Source organism: Ambystoma mexicanum, chromosome 2q (assembly GCF_040938575.1).
Source record: "Ambystoma mexicanum isolate Mex_15411 chromosome 2q, UKY_AmexF1_1, whole genome shotgun sequence".
Lineage (NCBI taxonomy): Eukaryota > Metazoa > Chordata > Amphibia > Caudata > Ambystomatidae > Ambystoma > Ambystoma mexicanum.
This window is the reverse complement of record NC_090924.1, coordinates 554,622,077-554,640,114: the sequence shown is the minus strand read 5'-3', so window position 1 is coordinate 554,640,114 and position 18,038 is coordinate 554,622,077. Positions and strand designations below refer to the sequence as shown.

The following is an 18,038-nucleotide window of genomic DNA, read 5'->3' as shown; positions in this document are numbered from 1 at the left end:
TAGGTCACATCCCTTCTGCCTGAGAACACAAGCATCCCAATATATCCCCCATATGAGGAGGGATACAAGTCTGTAGGTGTGGTTTGGTTATGTGTCCACCCATTAACTGCCCATGGCCATGCTAATCCCTATGGCCATTCCCACCAATTCCTGCCCCTCTCCACCCAAAACACCTCCTCATGGGAACTCTTTGAGCTCGCTTTAATCAAGCTTTTCCATCAAACTTTGCACTGGAGGTGCTTGCCAGTGTTCTTTCAAAGCAGTCTTCTGAGAGTTAGTGAGTTAATTGGAGTTGTAAACCCACTAGTGGTGTAATGAAAATGTCTTACCAGGCCTGCTTTCAGCCACTCAACTTACAAGCACTCTGTGTAACCTTCACTGAAGCGCTGTTAAAAACAAGCATTGGCAAAGGCAACAGTTTTGGCTTATGTATAAGTTTTAAGCTTTTGCGAGTCACTGCTATTAGATGCCCAGGTTCTCACCATTTTGCACCTGCTACCACCAATGTCCAGATAATACCATTATGGCTGAGCCTGGGCAAGTGCCTTTCCCATGCCTATACAAAAGCCCAAACCGTTAGCATTGCCAGTGCTTGTTAACTATTGTACTACGCAAGCGCAAATGGGCCAATATGTGCTAATGCAAATGTAAAAGACTGAGTAGTATGCAGAGGCAAATTCGGAGATAAGGAATCCTAAAATGAATAACAACATTGGAAGAAGAGCAACCGCCAACAAAAATAATACAAATGTATAAATGTTGCTGAAGCCACTGCAGACGTTTGCAACTTGTGTGCACTTCATTTCTTTAAATGCATACATAAACCCACTGCAATTTTGATAAAAATGTATTAAACTTACAGTGCAACAACTGCATGGTCTTTGTTTCCTGCACGCCATAAAATATCAGCAATGGCCATGGAAAGGCAATGTGTTCTATGTGGATTTGAAGGTTTCAAACACCTACAAAGGAAACACAATTATGTAATACACTGTTTACACACAGAGAGGAAATGAAGGAGAAGCCAGAATGTTCATAGACCTGTTTTCTGAATGGCAAAATAATTTAGATTCATAGAAAGATACAGATGATTGGAGTACACAGATTTGTTCCGTTGGCATGGCATGGCATGTAAATACCATAATCAACATTCGTCTTTGTTTTTAAAGACAACTATGTCAACAGTATGATCTTCTCACTAAGCAGGGTAAATGTAAGTGCATTAGTGGTAGGCAAACTACGGCCAAGATAAATGATCTTAGGTCTAGAGTAGCTAAATGGCCTTAATAAAACACAGATATTGAGATCAGTGTTAGGCAGAATCCAGTGCCGTTCCCTTAGGGAGCACTACACCAGATTAGGACTACAGGTGAGAGCAATAAATCCCCTTTGGTATTAGTCTGTACCACAAAGATTTAGTTGGTAGTTGTGGCTGAGCAGTCAGACTTATCTCAAGAGGGAGATGAGCAGTATTCAGGATTTACGCAATAGGTCTACTGTACTATGGTACAAGTAAACACTGACCAAAGCTTGGTATTTAAAAAAGTAGTTATATATTTATTTTATACACTCCTAATAAAACACATGTATCACAGTCATCAAGCAAGTTAAATTAAGTCAAAGGAAAAATATACACACTCCCAAGTTGAATTGTAGACCAAGTGAACCAGAGTGAAAACTGAGCAAAACGGCACAGTGACAACTACACACAAGGGATCCTCTGCAATTCCTCACAAGGTAGGGAAAACACAAGTTATCTAGAAATAGTTTCTCATACACCCTAGCAACACTTCCCATCAGTTTGTGAACCAGTTCAGCAAGACAGTGCATCAGTATCGGCAATACTTAAAATGAAAACTGAGCAAAATGGCATTTCACAATGTTTAAGAATGGGAAGGAAAGGGTAGTTAAAAGAAATAGGTGCACCAACACAGTTCTCAGTGAGAATCAATCTAAAGAAAGCAGATCTAACAAATGTGACCAGAGTCAGTAGGCCTGTGCCGGAGTCAGTGGTACAGGGCAAGGGCCCAGGAGCAAAATGTTCTTGTATCTGCAGTCAAGTCTTTGGTTAACGAATTTGAAAAGGTGGTTGCAGAAGTTGAAAAGACAATGTTAAGAGAGGGGGGCAGCCAACCCAACAGGTAGGCCGCCCCGTACCTTTAAAACACCTTTAGCACTGCCGCGAAGAAAGGGCGGCCTGGCGGAACAATGTACCTTAAAATGAAGAAGTGGCTCCTGCGGTGGCGGTTGTTCCTGGTAGTTCCTGCAGTTCGGGTGATCCAGCAGAGGAAGAGATGCTCTCGTCGTGGAGGAAGGTTCGAGTTACTGCCCTACCCAGGGATGAAACCAGCCGCGGTGCTGCCCGATGAATAAAAGGTACGCTCCTTTAAATCGAGGTCTTGGTGGACTGGTGCCTGGTTATCCGGTCTCCGAGTACAGGGTACGGGAGATTCGACCAAGGCAGGTCCGGGAAGGCGATTGGCAAACTGGTTGGCCCCACCAGCTCAAGGGAAGAAGGCTCTTGAAGGTGAAGATCTTCTCTCGTCGTGGGGAGAAAGGTTGTCAGACCTTGGCTCAACCTCCCCTGTCTCCTCACCTGAGCCTTCAGAAGTAGTGTCCTTGGAAGCGATCTTCACCTTTTGGCGGCTCCTTTTCTTGTTTGGGGTCTTGTCCTTAGACTTCTTTATCTTCCGCTCGTGTAAGTAAGGTCTGGCCCCCCCCGGAGGCCACTTTGACAGAGATGGGGATCTGCCCTCGGGGAACCCTGGGGGGCCAGCCTCCAATTTCAGGGAAAAAGCCAGAAAAACCCTGTAGATTTAGTTTGCAGGAAGTGGTTGGGTGAGATAGTCCGAAGACCCAGATCCTGAGTGAGCAGTATCCAGCTGAGGTTTGTCGGGAATAACTCCAAATACCAGCAAGGTAAGTATCGATGAAGTCCGTAATATCAGAAGGAGTCTGACAAGGTCAAAAAGGAATAGGAGGAAACAAGCGGACAGGGAAGTAAAGCAAAACTAATAAAAGAGATAACTAGAACCAAAGACCCAGTCCGGATATTACAGAAAGAAGGGAAAACACTGGACAAACCCAAGTTCAGAACATACTGGCTACAAACATGGGAGAAAGGTAGAATAGATAAAGGGCAACAATTATAGAAAACAAACTAAAGGATAATCTGCGGAGAAGTCCAAAGGCAAGAAGTAGCAGTAAGGAAGAGGTAGCAAGAGAAGGCTAGAAGCCGGAGCGCAAAGAAATAAATAGTGGGAGGAGTCGCATAGCGTCGCGAAACTAAACAAACCCCAAAGACTGGTTTGTGGGAGTTTAAAATGGCGGAAGCACGCCAAGCAAAGTATGGAAACAAACCAAAAACAGAAACAGCGGAAGATACCCGCAGAAAGTCAGAAGCAGGATGAAAATAGCGTAGCGAACGTCAGAATTAGCAGAAGCAATCAATAGGAAGGGGAAAAAAAACACAATTAGAATTGAGTAAACGAGGAACAAGACGGCAATGAGTAACAACAGAATGCTCAGAGCGTCGTAACGAAGAAACACAGATACAACGCACCGGCAAGGGGGAGAAGCAGACATTTATAGTGGCGTCGGCCATCTTGGGTGAGGACTAGAGCGGAGAACACAAGGACCTAGTGTCTCCAATAGTCCCATAACTTCCAGTCACGATTCCTTACAAAAGTGGTGAGACGCTGCAGCAGGGCTTCACCGGTGGTTCAGTCGTTGCAGATGTCTTTGGCTTCTCTCCTCTTCAGCTTCTTAGTTCCAGTGGCAACGTCTTGCTCTTCCAGTCCTCAGGACCCTGCTTTTATGCAAAAAGATCCCCATTCATACAGCCCAGCTGTCACTCACACAGTGGAGTGGTCATCTTGGCGGGAGACCCTCCAGCCTGTCAGGATAGAGTGTGACATGGGTTGCTGAGGCAACCCTGTCCAGGGGTCCTACTCCCCCTCCCACACAATGGACCCACCCCAGACTCAGTGGCGCCGAAAGGAGGGCTTCTCGGTAGAAGCCCGCCAAAGGATGAACAAAGGATCCCCGACCTGGGTTAGGAGTTTAGAGAAAGACACGAGAAAGATGTTATATTAAACGTTTGGCAAATAAAACCTACCGGAGCAAAGTTAATATTAAAATGCACCGGCGGTATGTTAGAGGCTGTCAGAAAATGTGGTAGCCTCGAACAATGGGAAAATCCCATAGGGAAATATTCGCGGCCGAATATTTATGGTAGTAACCACTGCCACCAGCCAGAAACTATTGAGAGGGGGACTGACTGTAGGGTACCCTCTCAAAAATGAACATAAGGGAAAAACTATCAACCCCTTCCAGTACCTCCACAGCAAGATGGGTTGTACTGGTTTAGTTCATAGGATTTGACTAGTAAAGTCAATGGGGACTTTACATGCCCTGGGAGACAGTAGTCAGTCCTAGGGTATGGAGTCTATGTTTGGGGGTCGCTACGACACCCCTGTGTCACTGCACTGAGGGTGCTGTGTAACACGTGTGAATAAAGATGGTTCCTATGGGGTTGAGAAAGATCCCATGGGCATTAAACACAACAAATAGCCTAGAACACACATTGCAAAAAATGCCTAAGTGTGGGAAAAAGAGTCTCACTCTTAGCAGGTAAAAAGAAACAAACCCTTCAAATCCAGCAAAGCTGCTGGGGGACTCTATAGGTAAGGGAAATTAGCCATAAAATGAGAATTCTCCCTAACAATGAGTGATGCAGGGACTGCTGCTGCAGAGAGCAAAAGAGAGCATGATGTTTCAAACCAGATCTCTGTTTGATAATTGTATTGTATTGTAATTCTATGTCAAGACCATTCGTCGAGGTAGGGATATACATGCAGGCCCTCCGTCCTGAGGAGGGGCGCCACTGCATTCATGAGTCTTTTGAACACCCTCAGAGCTGAATTCAGAACAAAAGGTAGCACCTTGTATTGAAAATGCAAGCCCATAACCCAGAACCTGAGGAAGGTCCAGTGAGTTTACCCTATAGGGACATGAAGATGAACAAGTTACTTACCCATGGTAACGTTTTTTTGACTGGATGTTCCTCCCACTTATTCCTCATCTTATGATGATTACCCTTCCACCTTTAGCTGCTTTGGAACTTTTTTCGACGGGGCGCTGTGTGTCGAGTGGATGTGCCTTGAGGGCCTACTTTCGACTGCCGACATCATCAGTATAAATAGCGCACGCAACGTCTGTTGGATTCAGTTCTGTTTTTCCCCCTCCTGTAGAGTAATTACCAGGAGTACCATATACCATAGGCTCCAAGAAAGCGTAAAGTGTATAGGCACGTAAATTCTACGGTGGGGTACGCTGGGAGGGGCGATGAGGAATACGTGGGATCCAATCGAAAAAATGTTCCATGGAGTAAGTAACTTGTTATTTGAATGGATTGTGTCCTGCCACGTATTCCAGACTCCCAAAGCAGTAATAATTGGTGAAGGAAGTACGAATTATATTTTGTCTTAACTGTTATCCTTGACTGAATGAAGGACCGCTTTTCCAAATTGTCCTTCTTGACTGGACAATGAATCCAGGTAGCAATGTTTCACAAACGTGTGAACAGATGACCAAGTGGTCACTGCACAAATGTCTTTGACTGGAACATCTCTCTGAAGAGCAGCAGAGGTTGCTATGCCCCTTGTGGAATGTGCTCTCAAGCATTATGGCGGATGTTTGTCCGCTAACCTGTAACAGTCACCAATAGCCAGGGTGATCCTTCTCGATAGGGTCTGTTCTTCACAGCTAAATCCAATTTAGGGCCTGTATAGCCAATGAATAATTGGTCATTTTGACGAATTTTAGCCATTCTTGATATATAAAAGATGGGAGCCCTTTTTTAGTCCAGCCTATGTAATCTTTCCTCCTGCTTTTCAGGATGAGGAGGTGGGTAGAAAGTTGGCAGAATGATTTTTTGAGACAAGTGGAAGTCAGAGACTACCTTAGGTAGAAAAGAAGGTTTTACCCTAAGAACATGTGATTAAGATATCCACGCTGCAAACAACTTAATATGTTGTACACATTACTCTTATATTTATAAAGGTTAATATTGTGTAAAAAAAGTCACAGAGTATCTCAAATTTTCGTTAATAAAGTTTTTTATATATGCAATAAAAGAACAAGTTACTTACCAACTGTAACGTTCTTTCGACTGGATGTTCCTCCCATGTATTCCTTATCTTTGATAAATCCACTTCCAGCTTGCTGGTCTCGGAAAACATTTTCCGCAGTAGAGGGCGCTGCGCATCGACGTCCCTCGAGTCGGTGCCCCTCGAAGGCCCCTGTATTGACGCTGACTATTTATACACCATAGGTATAAATAGTCTCACACAGCGTCCGTTGCTCAGTTCCGTTTTGAGGTGCTGTGTTTGCCCAGTATGAGATGGTTAGTACACTTGAAGGAGCGTAGGCTGCAACTACAAGGGAAGTTTTACTGCGGGGAAGGATGGGAGGGGTGATGAGGAAAACGTGGGAGGAACATCCAGTCGAAAGAACGTTACAGTTGGTAAGTAACTTGTTCTTCGAATGGATTGTGTCCTCCCACGTATTCTTTACCTTTGATAGACTCCCAAAGCAGTAATGTGTAATAGGAGGCGGGAGGAAAACGTAATGATTTCTGAAAGATGCACAGAGTGCAACACAGTTTTCCCAAATTTAGTCTCCTGGCTACTGTGGGAATCTAGACTGTAGAATTTGGTGAAAGTGTGTGCAGACAACCATGTGGCAGCCGCACATATATCTTGAAGGTGGTCTGACATTCTGCCCGTGAATTGGGACCATTGAGTCCTGAAAGCCCATTGGAGGGATCTCATTCTCAGGTGAGCCTGTGACACCAGGAAAATGCAGAATGCCCAGGATGCCATGAGACCGAGCAACCTCAAAAAATCAAAGGTTGGAAGATGCCGGGCACTCTGGAATTTGGTGAGCATCTGCAGAATGTGTTGAGCCCTCACCTCGGGTGGCGAGGCTTTCCCAAAGGAAGCATCCAGGACTGCTCCAATAAATTGGAGCCTTTGAGATGGTGGTATGTGGGACGACCAGAAGCCTAGTCTGTGGAGAGAGTGGCAGATTACGCTGAGATGTTTCCCGGGCTTGTTCGGGTGAATGTGCCATGGTTTGTTTGTTTGTTTGTTTGGTCAGTCAATCGTTCAGATAGGGGTAAATGTGAATATACCCCTGTTAGGGAGAATTTTCATTTCATGGCTAATTTCCCTTACCTATAGAGTCCCCAAGCAGCTTTGCTGGATTTGAAGGGTTTGTTTCTTTTTACCTGCTAAGAGTGAGACTCTTTTTCCCACTCTTAGGCATTTTTGATGTGTGTTCTAGGCTATTTTTGTGTTTAATGCCTATGGGATCTTTTCTCTCACCCATAGGAACCATCTTTATGCTCATGTGTCACACAGCACCCTCCGTGCAGTGGCTGTGACACAGGGGTGTCGTAAAACCCCCAAACATAGACTCCATACCCTGGGACTCACTACTGTCTCCCAGGGCATGTAAAGTCCCCATTGACTTTACTGGTCGATTTTTATGAATTTAACCAGTACACCCCATCTTAATATGGAAGCACTGGAAGGAGTTAATAGTTTTTCCCCTATGTTAATTTTCGAGAGGGTACCTTAAAGTCCCCCTCTACAAAGTTTCTGACCGCAAATATTTCTCTACGGGATTTTCCCATTGTTCGAGGCTACCAATTTTACTGACAGCCTCTAACATACCACCGGTTTATTTTATTATTAACTTTACTCCGGTAGGTTTTATTTGCCAGAACTTTGATAAAACAACTTTCTCGAGTCTTTGGAGAGAAAACTCCATTTTCCTAACCCAGGTCGGGGATCCTTTGTTCGTCCTTTTTGCGGGCTACTGCCAAGAAGCCCTCCTTTCAGTGCCACTGAGTCTGGGGTGGGTCTGTTGTTTGGGAGGGGGAGTAGAACCCCTGGAGAGAGTTGCCACAGCAACTCAGGTCGCACTCTAACCTGATAGGCTGGAGGGTCTCCCTCCAAGAAGACCACTCCACTGTGTGAGTGACAGCTAGGCTGTATGAATGTGTCTCTTTCTGCATAAAAGCAGGGTCCTGAGGACTGGAAGAGCAAGACGTTGCCACTGGAACTACGGAACCGAAGGGAAGAGAAGCCAGAGACATCTTCAGCATCTACACCACCGGTGAAGCCCTGCCGGATCGCCTCACCACTTTTCTTCCACATGACGAGAGGAGATCTTCAGCGGAGGAGCCTCCTTCCCTTGAGTTGGTGGAGTCAACCAGTTCACCCATCGCATCCTCGGACCTGCCTTGGTCGACTCAACAGTGCCCCGCACTTGAAGACCGGATAGCCAGGCAGCTATCGACCCGGCCCGCGATTAAAAGGAGCGTACCTTTTAAACTTTGTTTGGCAGCACCGCGGCTGGTTTCATCCCTGGGTAGTGCAGCGACTCGAACCTTCCTCCACAACGAGAGCCTCTCTTCCTCTGTTGGACCCCTTGACCTGCAGGAACTACCAGGAACAACCGCCACCACAGGAGCCACTTCTCCACGTTTAAGGTACATTGTTCCGCCAGGCCGCCCTTTCCCCATGGTAGCCCTAAAGGTGTTTTAAATCCTTTAACTACTTGTAGGGTCGGCCGCCCTCTCTCAACATTGTCTTTCGCCTTGCATCTACCTCATCAAAGGTTTTCTACTAAAGACTTGACTGCAGCTACAAGAACATTTTTGCTACTAAGCTCTTGGTCCTGTACCACGGACTCTGGCTCAGGCCTATTGACTTTGGCTGGTTTGTTAGATCTGCTCTCACTAGATTAGTTTTCAATGAGTTATGTGTTGATGCACCCAAATCTTCTAAACCCCTCTTCCTTCCTACTGTTTTAACTTGTGGAGTGCCATTTTGCTCAGTTTTCATTCACTTATCTTTTTGTTAAAGTGTTGCTGCACATTACTTGTTCACAAAACTTCAGGGAAGTGTTGCTAGCGGGCGTCTGAAGATATTTCAACTTAACTTGTACTTTCCCTCCCTTTCGTTGAATTGTTAGAGTGCCATTTGTAGTTGGTTTTCACTGTGCCATTTTGCTCAATTTTCACTCTACTGCAAACGTGTCTACAATTGAATAGTGAGTTGTATATGCTTTTCTTTTGACTAAACTTAACTTACTTTATTAACTGTGATCTATGTGTTGACTTAGAAGTGTATAAAATAAATATATATTCTCTTTTTTTTTTTAAAATAAAACTTTGGTCAGTGTTTCCTTGCTCCATAGTACTGTACTGCCTAATGTGTCAACCCTGAATACTGCTCATCTCCCGCTTGAGATAAGTCTGACTGCTCAGCCACAGCTACCAACTAAACCTTTGTGGTACAGACTGATACCAAAGGGGATTTATTGCGCTCACCTGTAGTCCTAATCTGGGGTAGTGCTCCCTAAGGGAACTGCCCTGGATTCTGCCTAACACTGATGTACAGCGGTGAGGATAAAAGTATTGGATTGACATTTTAGTGTGTTACTAGTGCCTTGGTGCAACTAACCACACGGTTAACAATCACAAAAAGGTATTTTCACAAAAGTCAAAATTATGGAAAGTTATAGCCAGGAGACCCTTCTTACTAATACTGCTGATTATTTAAGGGATCTGTGTAGACAGAAAGGTCTTCCTGTCAAAGGCAAGAAACAAGAAATGATTGATAGACTGTTAGAGAAACAAAGTCTGGATAGTAGTGCTGTAGAGCCCACCACTCCAGCAAATGTAGCAAACAGTAATGAGGATAATGTTGAAGACAGATGAGGAAGAGGAGGATAACTATGTCGCCCCCTCTGGTCCTCTGCCTGCTCAAAGGCCTCAGCCTGTAGCTACTGGACCTTTAACAGGTCCCACATTAAGTCCTGAATTGATCTCGCTAGAAGAAATGAGACTTGAACTTGAATTCAAAAGAATTAGTGCCCAAACTGAAAAGAGACACCAAGAACTAGGGCTCAGAGAAATGGAGCTCAACCATGAGCTTCAGATGAAGAAATTGTCTTTGGAAAATGCTTCTCTCCCCGAATCCTCTAGATCTTCCAGTCCAAAAAGACCCTGGATGCCTAAAGAGATTGTGGGTATGTATGAGCCTAAGTTGGATGTATTAGATTGGCTTGCTATGTTTGAATAGAATAATGGGCTCCAGGATATCACAGGTGATCCGTTGATCCTCTGGTTATTCTCTAGGCTCACCCCTGTTGCATCTGATGTGGTATTGGAGTTGGGGGAGGAGGATAGAAAGGATTATGAATGTGTAAAGCTAGCTTTAATAGCTAGATTTGGGAAGACTCCTTCCCAGTACCTTAAGAGGTTTAGGAAACTCAAAAAGCATGATAGTACCCCTTGGGCTACTTGGGTGAATGAGTGTTTGAAGAACTTAGAGGGATGGATTAATGGTTACAGAGATAACACTTATGAAGGAATGAGAAATCTTGTTATGATGGAGTCTATCTATGATGCCTGCTCTCCTAAACTCAGACAACACTTGGCTGATTCTAAGGAAATTGATCCTAGAAAGTTAGGCAAGGCTGCTGACTTGTAGGTTGCCAACAGGGCCACTCAAGGATTCAGCGGTCACTCAGAAAAAGGATGAGGGAAGGCAGCCACCAAAAGAGAACCAAGAGAATTCTAATACCTCCCATACCAAAGAGGGCCACAAACCACAAAATAACCAGGGTAAGCCCCAAGGGAAACCAAATAGGGCTAGTGAGTCCTCTGGTGTTCAACCAGATAGAGGTCAGCAAAACCCCCATTCCAGAGAGCATTTGGAACATGCTATCTCTGTGGGGCAACTGACCATATCAAATGAGATCCCAGATGTAAGGGAAAACCTGCAGGGATCAGCACAGTCTCCTTAGCCTTCACTCCTGAGGAGGAAGTAGAAATGGCTAGTGCTCACTTTGCATTTTTTGCTGAAGAACCCTTGAGTCTTCAACCAAGTGTATCCTTAGAGTCCATGGGTCTGGTTAGCAAACAGAATAGGGATGTGTATGACTCCCTACCAGAAAACTCTAAAGTATATTACATGGACAGTGTTCTTGTCAATGGCCAGGATACTCCTGCCAGAGGAGACACTGGGGCCAGCAGAACAGTAGTGGATGAAAGCTTTTTCAAGCCTGAGGCAGTTGCTAAGGGACCCAAAGGCCCCACTAAATTCTCTGGAGGTCATGTCCAGATGGTTCATATTCTACCAGCCCTCATTCAGTGTAATAACATGACAGTGAGAATTCCTGTCAGTGTTCAGACTGAGGTGCCTGGGAGAGTCCTGTTGGGAATGATCTAAAAACTCTAGGAGTAGTATCCAGTATCCCCAGGCCTCCCAGTATGGAGAAGCAGAACCAAACCAAATTGGCTAGAGAGGCCACCTTAAGGGACCACTCTAAGCCTGTGAGAGCCTCTACAGAGAACCCCACTACAAGCCCTGGTGTTAGTAAGTTGACCTCTAACCCAGGCAAAGTTCAGGCTAGTATATTAGGGAAATGGGAGCCCCAACCAAGCTCCATCATTGTTCCCCCAGTTTTAGAGTCTCTGACTCCCCCTGCTTCTGAGGAGGAGGTGTATATACCAACTGGGCCCCTATCTAGGTCTAAGAGAACTGGTAACTCTCAGTGCTGGTGGAAAACCAGAAAAGAAAAGTCTAAGGCCAAAAACCTTCAGACTGTTGGACCTTCTACTGAAGGCTCCAACGCAAATCCTAGTATTAGGAGGGAAACTCCTAAAGTAGGTAAGGTTAGATCTAAGAGGAATGGGAAGCAGGTACATTGCCTAACCCCCACCCCTCCAACCAAGATACCCAAGTCCCAACCTGCTCCCACAAGAGAGGTGGTGAGGAACCCTGGAGGCCCCACTAGATCTAAGGGAATCCTTTTTAAGGAGCCCTTGAAAAAGCCTATCACAGGTTCAGGAGTTGTACCAACTTCCGAGGGACTGGTCAACCAGATCCCCTATAGATTTAAAAAGAAAGATGTTTCTCAAAGGGGTTGTAGGTCATATAGTCTACAAAGGAAAACCTATGATTTTACCATTGAGCACAGGTCAGGATGCCACCACCAAAATGCTGATGGTCTCTATAGGATTTTTTTAACTGACTAGAGGTATGAGACTCATCCAGGAGTGGATTAGATCCTCCTGTCCCTTAGTCTGGGGGGGGCGGGGGCGAGTGTTAGGGAGAAGTCTCATTTCATGGCTAATTTCCCTTACCTATAGAGTCCCTCAGCAGCTTTGCTGGATTTGAAGGGTTTGTTTCTTTTTACCTGCTAAGAGTGAGACTCTTTTTCCCACTCTTAGGCATTTTTGCTATGTGTGTTCTAGGCTATTTTTGTGTTTAATGCTGAACAAGTTACTTACCTGTAACTGTTGTTCTCCAGCATGGGTCTGGCATGGATTCACATGCTCATGAACATTCCCCGTCGTCAGGCTGGGAATCCTCGGTAAAGAAAAAATCAGTATCAGTTTCGTTTCTGATCTGTCTTTCTTAGTAGTAACCAATCACTGGTCTCTGGGTCATACTGCCAATGACTGCCCTCTCCCTAAGCCCCGCCTCTGGCAGCCATCCTCAGATTTGGTAGCACGTAAAGTGGCAGTATGACCAAGTGAAGAGCCGCAGAGGGAGGGTTTGCATATGAATCCATGCCAGACCCATGCTGGAGAACAACAGTTCCAGGTAAGTAACTTGTTCCTTCTCCAGCATGGGGTCTGGCATGGATTCACATGCTCATGAATATAAGAATACATAGCAGTACACACATGCACAACCACGGGAGGTGGCAAAGGCTCAATATTAAGCATTACATCAAAACTCAACATTAAGCATTTCTTACCTCCTCACCAGGCTCACCTTAAGCAAACAGGTTGCGCAGCACTGCTTGGCCGACCCTGGACTCCTCCCTGGAATCCCGGGCGAGGCAGTAGAATCTCGTGAAGGTGTGCGTCGACCTCCACGTAGCAGCCCTGCAGATGTCCAGCAGGGGCACACCAGACAAGAGCGCTGTGGTAGCAGCGACCGCTCTGGTCGAATGGGCTCTCGGACGGCCGGGCAACCGATGACAGTGCATGATGCAGCCGGCGAGCCATCTGGAAATTGAAGCCTTCGAGAGAGCCTTCCCTTGGTTCACAGGTCCAAAGTTCACAAACAACTGTGATGTCCTCCGAAAACTCTTTGTTCGGTCCATGTAGAACTTCAGCGCTCTAGCTACATCCAGCGAGTGCAAAGTCCTCTCGGCCGGCGACGAAGGCGACGGGAAAAAGACTGGTAACACCAAGGGCTCATTGAGATGGAAGTCCGACAGAACCTTGGGCATGAAGGAGGGGTGCGTCCTCAGCACTAACCTCGTATCGTGAAAGGTCAGGTATGGAGGCTTGCAGGATAGTGCCTGGATCTCTCCCACGCGTCGTGCGGAGGTGATAGCCACCAAGAACACTGTTTTCCACGACAGAAACTTCAACGGGCCGAATGCAATGGCTCGAATGGCGGACCCATGAGCCTGGTCAGCACCACGTTGAGCTCCCACGCCGGGGCTAGCGCCTTCACCGGCGGGAATGATCGAAACAGTCCCTTCATAAATTCCTTAACCAGGTGATGAGACCACAGGGATGACCGCCCTGTAGTCCTGGTGTATCGGGAAATCGCTGCCAGGTTTATCTTGATTGAAGCATGAGATAGTCCAGTTGTGGCTAGCGACGAAAGGTACGGCAATACTTGAGGGGCCGTAATCCGCAGAGGGTTAATCTTCTGTGCACGGCACCAGATAGAGAACCTCTTCCACTTATGTCCGTAGCACTTGAGAGTTGAGGACGCCCTGGCCTTCGCAAGAACCTCTCTGCAGTCGGCCGGGATATTGTATCCTCCAAACTCTAGTGCTGCAGGAGCCAGGCCTGCAAGTTCAGCTACTCCGGGTCGTGATGAAGAATTGCGCCGCCTTCTCTGGAGAGAAGATCTGCGTCCCTCGACAGCTTGACTGGTGGGGACGCTGACAAGTCCAGAAGGTCCGGGAACCAGATCTGTCTCTGCCACGCCGGTGAGACGAGGATCATTCTGCACCGGGACCTCTTGAGCTGGTTGATGAGTCGGAGCAGCAACGGCAACAGAGGAAACGAATATAGGAACAGGCCGTCCCAAGGGAACGAGAAAGCATCGCCCATGCTCCTCGGTTGGGGAAACCTGCTGGCGAACCTCTGGCACTTGGAGTTCATCGCCGTCGCGAACAGGTCGATCTGGGGTTTGCCCCATCGCTGAAAGAGTTGGTCTACTTGATCCTGGCATAGTTCCCACTCGTGGCACGAGCGCAGCTCTCTGCTGAGTGCGTCGGCGATGGGGTTTTTGATCCCTGCCAGATGAAACGGCACTAGAAATATCCCTTGAGTAAAGGCCCAATGCCACAGGTCCTGGGCTTCCTTGGATAGGGCCGGGGTTCTGGTTCTGCACTGCTTCCGGATGTAGAACATCGTGGTGGTGTTGTTGGTGAAGATCCTCACCAGCTTGCCCTTGAGGGACGGGAGAAAGGACCTGAGGGCCCAGAACACTGCCCAGAGCTCCAGGATGTTGATGTGGAGCGGCTTCTCCTCCGGGAGCCAAAGGCCTCTGGCGGGAAGATCTCCGGTGTGGGCTCCCCACCCCTCCAGGGAGGCATCCGTCGTCACCGTCGCAGGTGGACCGGGGTCTGAAAGTCTGTCCCCGCCGCTAGATGAGCGCGGGAGCCCCACCACCAGATCACTCGTCGGAAGGTCTCGTTGAGAGGGATCCTGTCCTCGAAGCTGCCCGTTGCTTGAATCCAGCGGGCGTCGAGGAACTCCTGTAGAGGGCACATCCGAAGCCTGCACAGGCGCACGAGATAAATGCAAGAGGACATCATCCCGAGGAGGGACTTGATGGACCTCATTCTGGCCACATCCGTGACCAGCAGTCGCTGCACCTTGCCTAGGATGGCCTTTGCTCTTTCCTCCGACGGCGAGGCCAGGTGCGCCACTGTGTCGAGCTTGGCTCCCAGAAACAGTGCAACTTGGGAGGGGACCAGGTGGGACTTGGGGAAGTTGATGGAGAACCCCAGGTCCTTGAGCAGCTGGACGGTCTTTGCTGTGTGTTCTATGGCGAGCTCCCTTGTCCTTGCGCAGATGAGCCAATCGTCCAGGTAGGGGTAGATGTGGATCCCCTGCAGGCGGAGGCGCAGCCGCGCTGCCACTGGAGTGAGGCACTTGGTTAAAAGCCTGGGTGCCGACTTCAATCCGAACGGGAGGGCCTTGAACTGGTAGTGCCGCCCTAGGACCACGAACCTGAGGAACCTCCGGTGTCCTTTTAGAATGGGAATGTGAAAGTATGCATCCTCCAAATCCAACAACGACAGGAAATCTCCCTCCTCCAGCTGTCCCAGCATGTGCTGGAGGGTGACCATCCGGAACTTCAGTGTCTTGATGTACTTGTTCAGTCGTCGCAGGTCTAGGATGGGTCGCCACCCTCCTGTCTTCTTTTTCACAAGGAAGTACCTTGAGTATACACCGGAGCCTTGGAGCCTCTTTGGGACGAGCTCAATGGCACCTTTCTTGAGCACCTCCCTTATCTCCAACAGCAGTTGAGGGACGTGGTTTTCTTTCCTGGCCACGGGAGGAATGCAGGGGCACTTTTTTAGAAATTCAGGGGCGTTCCCCTGGGCCAGGGCATCCAGCACCCAACGGTCGGTGGATATGGGCTCCCACACGCTGATGAACTTCGCCAGCCAGCCTCCCACCGGGGTGCCAACGGTCGGTTCAATCTTGCTTGGAGGACACCTTGCCGCCTTGGCCTCCCTGGCGACGACGGCAGGATCCACCCGACTTGCCTCGTCCTCTATAGGCTTCCTGCAACAAGGAGCGGGCCGCTTGGTGGTACGTAGAGAAGCCACCGCTGAATCCCTTCGAGGCACCCTGCTTGCCTCCGGAGCTCCGAAAGGACGGCCTTCGTTGCTGGAGAACTCCTAGGGCCTTAGCTGTCTCTGTGTCCGCCATGATGGCTTGGAGGGACTCATCCACTGTTTTCCCAAACAGGTTGTTCCCATCGAACGGCATGTCCAAAACCTTGGCTTGTACGTCCTGGCGGAAATCCGTCGCCTTGAGCCACCCTCGTCGTCTGAGGCAAACGCCGTTGCCTAACTGGTGGAAACCGGTGTCGGCAATGTCCGTTGCCACCGTTATGGCGTGGTCCGACGCCACCTCACCTTCCTGCAAGATCTCCAGTACCTCAGCCCTCTTGTCGTCCGGTAGGAAGTCCAACAGGGGGGGGGGGCGATCTTGTACCATAACTCCCTGTCGTATGGAGCCACGATCACGAGGGCGTTGGCCACCTTAATCGTTGTTGCCGCCGACGAGATAACTTGTCGTCCCATTGCATCCAGTTTCTTTCCTTCGCCGTCCGGCGGGGAAGTTGACGTTGAGGCCGATGCCCCCGCGCTTTCTTCTTGGCTGCCACTGAGACGACCGAGTCAGGGGTCGGTTGCGCCCTAAGGCACAAAGGTGCCGCGTCGGGGACCCGGTACTTCTTCTCATACCGATCCCTCTTGGCAGGCGTCGTAGACGGGTTCTTGAGAAGGGTGAGACCCTCGTCCCAGATGTCATCCAGCAGAGGCACGGCGAGGGCTGCCTTCCTCTTGGCCTCGCGCCGTTGGTAAAGGAAACCTTCCTTCTTTTCTTCGGGGCAGAGCTGAAAAAGCTCAGATGCCCTGGCGATCATAGCTTGAAAAGACCCAATCTCGTTGGGCTGGGAGCCCTGGGCTGGAGGCGATGGGAGCTCCGTCCCTTCATCGCCGCCGCCGTCGTCATCCGTACCCGTCGAGGCCGTGTCCGTTCCTGTGTCATCCCCAGGTACGGGGGACGTGGGCAAAGGCTGAGCAGGCCACGAGGGCTGAAAAGGCGGGGCTGGATGGGCCCGTCTTCTCTTGTTTGGGGGACTTCCTGACGGGCCTGGCTCTGGCTCCTCCGTCGGGCCTTGTTCCGGCTCCTCCGTCGGTGGTAGGGGCAATCTCGTCCTTATCTCCGAACATAAGTATTGTATTGCCAACAAAATGGCCACCGAGTTGTCCTGCGGCTCCGGAAGCAACGGGTGCGACGGTTGACTAGGAACCTCGCTGGCGCAGCCGGCACTCTCCTCGTCCCTTTCGTCGGGATCCCTCCCGTGGGACCGGGCCTCTTCGACGCCCTCATCGAGGCCCTCCAAGACTTTAACCAGTTCCTCCTCGGAGGCTGTTTCTGTGGCCACAATGTCCACCGGCTCCCCCCCTCTTTTTCCGCCGGGGTCTTCACGGGGGTCTTCTCGATGGGCCTGAAAGAGGCTTCCCTCTGCGGTGGCAGGGAAACTCTGGGCCCCGAGGTCACCTCCACTGGTGTAGCCTCCAAAGGCTGTGCCAGGGCCACCGCGACTTCCCCGATAGAGGCCTTGGCCGGGTGAATCAAGGCCTTCACCACCTTCTGCGGGCCTGTGGCCTTCACCTGGCGGGGAGGGTCACTGCCTCGGTCCCCCTCGGCTAGATCCTTCGAGATCGACCGGGGCCTCTCCAGAAGCTTCGCCGGGTTCTCAGCCTTCCTCTTCCCTGACCCAGAGCGTTGGCTCGTGGTTGATGGCGCTGGAGAGGATGCACCCTGCCTGGCAGGCGAGGAGCCCGACCATTCGGCGCTCCCGGTGCCCGCGGACTCGCGGTGCTTTGCCTTCTGTTGGGCCCCCCGTCGCCAGGGCGCCCTCACAGGACATAGAAGACCGCTCGGACGACTTCTTTTTCTTCTCACCTGACGGGCTCTTTCCTTCCAGCTAGTTGGAAAGACGAAGGTGTAGGTCACTGATGGTCCTTTCCGACATGTTCCCGCAAAACGCACAGTCCTTCTCCATGTGTGTTTTGTCCTCATGAAGGCAGTAGAGACATTTCGAGTGCTCGTCCTCCTTGAACACATCCTGCAGCTGGCATCCAGGGCAAACCCTGAAAAGCTTTCTGGCCGTCGAGCTTCCTTTCTCCTGGGCCATGTCCGGGTAGGCCGCAGAAACTTCTGGACTCCT

The 18,038-nt window shown here is 49.1% G+C and overlaps 1 protein-coding gene across 1 annotated transcript in view; it reads right to left on the bottom strand.

Moving 5' to 3' along the window:
* Positions 1–18,038, bottom strand: part of MINDY4 (MINDY lysine 48 deubiquitinase 4) — a 1,976,984-nt gene that overhangs the window by 858,602 nt on the left and 1,100,344 nt on the right. The window contains exon 10 of the mRNA XM_069647706.1: positions 861–962. Within this exon, the coding sequence (XP_069503807.1) occupies positions 861–962 (102 nt within the window). The remainder of the gene's footprint in view (positions 1–860; positions 963–18,038) is intronic.